At 58.1% G+C, this 7328-nt stretch overlaps 1 protein-coding gene across 1 annotated transcript; it reads left to right on the top strand.

Moving 5' to 3' along the window:
* Positions 1 to 2610: 2610 nt before the first annotated feature.
* LOC102766585 (keratin, type I cytoskeletal 13) lies at positions 2611 to 6666 on the top strand. The gene is made up of 8 exons (XM_006774378.2): positions 2611 to 3146; positions 4095 to 4177; positions 4346 to 4502; positions 4683 to 4844; positions 4933 to 5058; positions 5148 to 5368; positions 6003 to 6028; positions 6347 to 6666. Exons 1-8 carry the CDS (start codon positions 2676 to 2678, stop codon positions 6403 to 6405), a joined length of 1305 nt encoding a protein of 434 aa, XP_006774441.1. The 5' UTR covers positions 2611 to 2675; the 3' UTR covers positions 6406 to 6666.
* Positions 6667 to 7328: the final 662 nt, after the last annotated feature.

Below are 7328 nucleotides of genomic sequence, written 5' to 3'. Positions count from 1 at the left end.
CCCCATTGACCTCTCCTTGGCCGCCCCCACACCCCATAGTCAAGTTGTTTTGAAGTCATGCATATAGAGTGGTTAACACAGCATTCAAGAAATGTTAACTAGTGTTGTTTTATTATCTTTAAACACATACAGAATGGAACACCGGGAGATCATTCACTAGGAAGTCTCTACGACAACATCAGGTGGGGTCGAGAGAGCCAGGGGCCAAGTTTAAATCTTGACTTCATGGTGACCTTGGCCAAATGGCTTGGTCTTCCTTGACCTCAGTGGCCTCATCGATTAAACAGGGCCAATAAGCACCCTCTCTGGGTGTTGGAAGGACTCAGCGGGTTAAGGGCAGCCTCCTGGGCAGGGGGTGCTCATGTACCAGCGTTCTCTCTCCTTCCCGGGGAGCGTCCTGGGGAGGGGACTGACTGTGGTGTGATTTCACCAGAACGCAAAGCAGAAAGCTCCAGACCAGCGAGCAGTGCCTCGGCCCGCACTCGGTCCTATGCTATTAGCACCGGACCTCCGCCCAGCCTCCCCGGGAGGCCCAGCTTCCCTGTGGGTCAGAGGCCAGCATTCCTGTGTCAAGGCCCCGAAAGTCCCCTCTGGGGACAGGAGGGGCGGGGAGGGCCGGGCCCTGGCCCGGGAGGGGGGCATGTGTGTGCTGCTGGGCTTTGCGGGATCTGAGGTATTGTTCCTCTGAGAGGCGTTGGCCAGAACCTGCTCAGCAGCCCCGGGGAGATCATCACTCCGTGCCTGGCAGGTCCCATTAATCACCTTTTTGTCAGTTCTGATCCTCTCCTGAGAGAGCCAGAGCTCCTGGTTTGGGCTGAATCAAACCCTTTCAGCGGGAGAGCTGAGCCATCAGTTTGGGGCAGAAGGGCCGGGCCAGGTCAGGGGTCGGCGCATCTCGGGGTTCACAGGGCTTTGAGCACCTGCAGCCGCCCTGGCTCTCTCCCTGGTGCTGACACCCGCTGGGTAAAGCACAGGCCGCTTCCCTACCTGCAGCAGACAAAGGCGAGAAAGCCCTGACTCAGAGCCCTCTTTCCTGGTCTTGCTGAATCAGCCCGATCACCTCACACCGGGGCCACCCTACCCTGGCCCTGGCCTGGTCCCACGCAGACCCTCTGGCTGGTGCGGCCAGAAGGCTGCTCCCGAGAGGTCGTTCACAGCAACCCTGGGCCCTTGGTGAGTGGGGCTGGGAGCCTGAGTCCTGGGCCCTCCATTCTCAAACCTGGAACCTTCTCCTGTCCCGGGCTCTGGGTGGTCACCTCAAGGCCCTTTCCTTCCAGCTGGGTGGTGAGGGCCCCTCTGGCAGGGTTACTAAGTGCAGCTGAGTTTCAGCCACTTGTCAGAGAGACCCTGGCCCCAGGTCCTGGGCCACATCCTCCCATGTGGCCTCTTGGTCAGGCCCTCACCGTCTGAGGCAGGTGTCACGTGGTTGGGGGGCTGGACACGGCCCCCTCAGGTACTGCAAGGCCTTCTGTCCAGGCTTGGCAGTGCAGCCAGGGCAGCTGGTATAATGGAGTCATGAAACACACAGGCCGGGCTGATCCAGGGCTTCTGAACCCTGGATCAGCTGAGCAATGATTCTCTCTGATGATTGATGTTTTTTTTTCTCTCTCTCTCTCTCTCTCTCTCTCTCTCTCTCTCTCTCCCCCCCCTCCTCTCTGAAATCAATAAAAATACATTAAAAATGCATTAAGCTGGACACATGATTTGTACATTTTATTTTATGATAATTATACCTAAGAAATGAGCCTTAGATCCAACAGAATCAGATGTGGGTCTCAGTCCCGACTCTGCCCTTCAGGCTCAGTTCCCTCGTGTGTGAAATGGGGACAATAGCAGGACCCACCTCATCCGCTGCTGCAAGGCTTACACTTCCAGGCCACCAGTATAAAGTTCTTAGCCCGGTGCCTGCGTGTGCTGAGGGATCTGAGAGTATGACCTATGGTAACGTACAGGGTGGCTTCCTCTTCCCGTGCCTCAGTTTCCCCAGCTGTGCTGGATGGTCCCTAAGGCTCCATGCCACCGTAACTTTATCTGAGGGTCTTGGAGCCTGAACACTTCCAAGGTAGCTGACCCTACAGGACCAAGCAAAGTTTGCCCTCAACGTCGCTGGGGGCGCGGGGGCAGGTGAAATGCTAAGAAAGAGGCAGCGCTTTCTGGTCAGAGGTTTTAGAAATAGAAAGAAGGGAGGCCAAGGGCTGCGGTGACCTCGAAAAGCACCGGGTCACTCTGCAGCCACCTCTCCCTTCACAGAGGCCCCTGAGCAGCCTTTGCAGCTGGGTCCCCATTCCAATACTGGGTGGGGCCCCGGCCTCTGGGAGTGAGTTCCTGCAGCGGAGAGGTGAGACAGAATTCAGCTGTCAAAGGGCAGTCCTAAGCAGAACACCGTTCCCTCTGAATCATCCCTTTTGTCAAGGGTTTAAAAAACAAAAAAAAGCCAGCACCCCTCTTCCCCCCGAGGCACAACCCACCCTGGAAAGTGGAGGCACCTGAGCTTGTGGGAAACAGAGACGCCCAGCTGGCACCCATCAGAGGGTGGGGATGGGAGGAGAGGAGATGGGGCCATTGTCCAACCTCTGCGGAGGGTGTATAAAAGGCATCCACTGGGGGAAGAGCCACATCCTCCGCCCAGGCCAAGTCAAGCTCCTGCCCGCACCTGCTCTCCATCTTCTCTCATCATGAGCCTTCGCCTGCAGAACTCCTCCGCCTGCTATGGAGGCGCATGCCAGCTGGGGGGTGGCCGTGGCATGTCCAGCAGCTGTTCCAGCCGATTTGTCTCTGGGGGATCCGCTGGGGGCTATGGCGGCGGCATGAGCTGTGGCTTCGGTGGAGGGGCTGGTAGTGGTTTCGGAGGTGGCTTCGGCAGTGGCTTTGGAGGTGGCTTTGGAGGCAGCTGTGGTGGGGGTTTTGGCGGTGGCTTTGGTGACTTTGGGGGTGGCGATGGCGGCCTCCTCTCCGGCAACGAGAAGATCACCATGCAGAACCTCAACGACCGCCTGGCCTCCTACCTGGACAAGGTGCGTGCCCTGGAAGAGGCCAACGCCGACCTGGAGGTCAAGATCCGAGACTGGCACCTGAAGCAGAGCCCGGCCAGCCCGGAGCGCGACTACAGCCACTACTACAAGACCATCGAGGAGCTGCGGGAAAAGGTGAGCCCTTGAGTGTTGAGGAGGGTCCCTATGTGCAGGGCAGAGCTGAGAAGGCCAGGACATGCAGTACCCCGGGGGGACCAGAAGATGCAGGGTGGATGGAATTCTCACCCTTCCTGCCGGGGAACATTCTAGTCTTTTACTACCAAGTGTCTCCACTCCTGATGGGCTTTCTCATGCCATAACGCCCCAAATGCACTTTCTCCCATTCTCCATTTTATTGTTGTTCTTACTCGTGTCAACGTTTTTATTGCTTTCCAAACAGTTATGTTATTAGTGACTCACCCTCTAGAGACCTAACCCCCTGAGCTATTTGGACACCATGACAGTTTTAAAAGCCACGAAGAATGACTAACGTCAATAGAGAAACAGATACAAGTTCACTCGCTGGGCTGGAAATACTAGTTCACTTTGTAGGGCCCCCTTTCAAGTGTTATTCTCAACTGGCTGTGGCTGGGTCGGGGAGATGGAGGCAGAGGCTTAGGCAGTGCTAAATCGAGCTTCCCTCCAAGCCTGTCCATCATGGGTGATGCCAGCTTGTCGGAACAGACACCCACCTGCCCCTGCCCAGGCTGAGTCCCAGCTCTGTGGAGTGGATTTTCAGTGCTTCAGGATAGAGAAGTGTAGCCAAGGAGTCCAAAAAGATGCATATATTTGTTTGGTTTTCTCTCTGCTCAGCCGGCAGACCAGCTCTGGCGCAGTGAGGAACTGTGTGCAGCCAGGTGGACTGCCTCCTGGCCTAAGGGAGAGGCCCTCAGGACAGTGGCCTAGAGAGGCTGCTAGTCTGAGGCCTTGGAGACCTGGCTGTCCAAAGATGTTCTCTTCTCAAAAGGGATCCGGCCAGCCCCTCATTTTACAGAGAAGCAACCCAGGTCCAGCTCCCATGCTCTCTCAGCCCTCCTCCCCCAGCTCCTGGGACCTCCCACGGTTACCTTCTGTGTTTTGCAGATCCTGGCGGCCACCATCGACAACAACCGGGTCATCCTGGAGATCGACAACTCCCGGCTGGCTGCCGACGACTTCAGGCTCAAGTGAGTTTGCTGTTCCCATTCACCGTTCCTCAAAGTCTCTTGTTTTAGACAAACGCTCATGACATTGGAGCTTCCCAGGAGCGAATGTCTTGGAGAAGTAGCAGAGTCCAGGGGGAGTGCCGAATGCCACCGATGTGTTGTTTTTTTCAATTAAAAAAAATCCTTCAGGTATGAGAACGAGCTGACCCTGCGCCAGAGCGTGGAGGCCGACATCAATGGCCTGCGCCGGGTGCTGGACGAGCTGACCCTGGCCAAGACCGACCTGGAGATGCAGATCGAAAGCCTGAACGAGGAGCTGGCCTACATGAAGAAGAACCATGAGGAGGTGAGAGGGGGCATGGGCCTGCCATGGTGCACCACCTCCCGTGAGAAAGGGGAGCCCAATGCTGTGGCCAGACTTTGTGCTCCACTGTGGAAGGGCTTTCCAGAACATTCCAGTAGCATCCAGAACTAAGGAGAGGAAAGAGGAGGAACCTCATAACCTCTCCCCTTCCCATCCCCACAGGAGATGAAGGAGTTCAGCAACCAGGTGGTAGGCCAGGTCAACGTGGAGATGGATGCCACCCCAGGCATTGACCTGACCCGCGTGCTGGCGGAGATGAGGGCGCAGTACGAGGCCATGGCTGAGAAGAACCGCCGGGACGCCGAGGAATGGTTCCACAGCAAGGTGCCCGGCCCTCTTCCCCTGAGGGGCCAGGGGGTGCCAAGCCTGCCATCCGGGCTTCTCTGTCACCGTCCCCCTGTTTGCGTTTCAGAGCGCGGAGCTGAACAAGGAGGTGTCTTCCAACACAGAGATGATTCAGACCAGCAAGACGGAGATCACGGAGCTCAGGCGGACGCTCCAGAGCCTGGAGATCGAGCTGCAGTCCCAGCTCAGCATGGTACACCTGCGGCCCCCTGCCCAGCGGCCACCACCTCCAGGCTCCCCGGGGTCGGGCTCCCCCTCACCCCCTCTCTCCTGCCTCACCAGAAAGCCGGGCTGGAGAGCACGGTGGCCGAGACGGAGTGCCGCTACGCCATGCAGCTGGTTCAGATCCAGGACCTGATCAGCAGCATGGAGGCCCAGCTGAGCGAGGTGCGCGCTGACACCGAGCGGCAGAACCTGGAGTACAGGCAGCTCATGGACATCAAGACGCGGCTAGAGCAGGAGATCGCCACCTACCGCAGCCTGCTCGAGGGCCAGGATGCCAAGTAGGTCCCCGCCAGCCTCTCTTTGGGAAAGTGCCGGAAGGCTCTGGGCTGTGAGAGCAGGCAGCGTCTCAGGGATCAGGCCCTCATGTCCCAGGCAGGAGGAGCCTGATGGAGCTTAAACAGCCTGGACGAAGACCCAGGACCAGAGCTCCCCTGTCCCCTGGAGTCATGCCTCTGCAGTGTCCATGCCTCTGACACTGTCATTCCGGCCTCTGCACGGGGCCAGCAGGACTAGGGACCATGGAGGGCATACCTCCCATTGGAAAAACACGAGCTTGGACTCAGCTCAGCCCAGCAGGGCTCTCACAATGGCGATGTAACGGCCTTCGGACCATCTGCAGAGCCCAGGCCATCCTGTGGGCTCAGGGCGGGGTGGGGGTGGGACTGAGTCAACCAGAGGGAGGACAAAACTTCTGGCAAATGCCCTGCATTTGGGGGCCAATGGTACTTTCTCCTGAGGCCTCAGACAGACAGACAGACCAGGCAGGCACCTGCTGCTGCTGCCGCTGGGCTGAGGGCACAGTTAGGTGAAAAGGCCCACTCAGGGCTCCAAACGATGGTCTGAGTCGTTGTGAGGAGGGTAGGTGCTGACCCAGTGGCCTTTCTGCTCACGGCTGCCTCTCCTCTCTTCCAGGATGACTGGCTTCCCCACCTCCGGAGGTAAGGACATGCTGGGGGCGGCTCCTGCTCCCCGCCCTGGAGGGCCTGGGGTGGGGGTGCAGCGCTGAACTTCCCCATGGGAAGGGGTGGGGCGGTGGGGAACGTGGGCATTTGCTCACCTGTTTTCCTTTCATCACAGATGGCTCTGTCCCCTAGAGCCACTGGCTGTCTGGGAGAAAGCTGGCTTTGGGACACCCATAGAGTCCTGTTAACTAACCCCTCACTGACCCATGCGGGGGCTGGGGGCCTCCTGGGGCCCTGCCCTGGCCCGAGGTGAGTTTCTCCAGCCTAATCATCTCTCGCCTCCTTGTTTCCCAGGAACCACCAGCCCCGGCACTGGTCGCCGCCCTTCTGAGGTCACCACCCGTCGGCCTTAAATCTGCCGGACATCCCCTCCCTCTGTCTTCAGCATCCAGATGGGGAGAGAGCTGAAGGGGGCTGCAGGAGAGAGGGAGGGACCTCGGGAAGCTCGGTCACCCCGCTCCCAGGCCCCCCTCTCCCTGGGTGGGCGCTCCTTGCTCTTCCCTCTGGGTTGGCTTCCTTTTCCTCCTGATCTGGCTGCTCTGATTTCTCCTCTTCTCTGCTAAAAAAAGAAAAAAAAAGAATTCAATAAAGTTTCTTCCCTTTTTGCAAACGTATTTTTGATTCTGACCTGGTTTTTGTCGGTGGCACCTGATTTGGGGCTATGGGTGAAGGTCACCCCGTCCTTGCTCTTCCCTCTGGGTTGGCTTCCTTTTCCTCCTGATCTGGCTGCTCTGATTTCTCCTCTTCTCTGCTAAAAAAAGAAAAAAAAAGAATTCAATAAAGTTTCTTCCCTTTTTGCAAACGTATTTTTGATTCTGACCTGGTTTTTGTCGGTGGCACCTGATTTGGGGCTGTGGGTGAACAGGTCACCCCGGCAAGCTCAGCCCAGGGAGCTCCCAGTGGGCATGCCAACAGCACCCAGTGCAACAGGACACACAGGGGCGCGGGGGGTCACGGACGATGGCACTCTGCAAACACGGACACGGGGCAAACTGGGGACATGTGGGGGCACGCGAGTCAGCTCAACACCCCATAGGGTGTCCAGTAATAAGGCAGCAGCGGGGTCCTGTTGAGTCAGTTAGTGGGGAGATGTGGATGAGAGGTGTGGAGGGTGCTGGGCAGGCTGGGAGCAGCCAGTGCAGGGCTGCTTTGGGGAGAAGGAGGCCCAGGACAATTACCCCAGCCCCCGCCTGCTGCCTCCCTGCTCCCTGCAGACATGATGGGCATCCCGACCTGTAGTGCCCCCTCAGCCTGCCCCAAGGTCCTGTCGTTCCAA

This window comes from Myotis davidii, unplaced genomic scaffold (assembly GCF_000327345.1).
Source record: "Myotis davidii unplaced genomic scaffold, ASM32734v1 scaffold327, whole genome shotgun sequence".
Classification (NCBI taxonomy): Eukaryota; Metazoa; Chordata; class Mammalia; order Chiroptera; family Vespertilionidae; genus Myotis; species Myotis davidii.
Note: the sequence above shows the minus strand (reverse complement) of the source record. Positions and strands in the feature narration are given on the sequence as shown.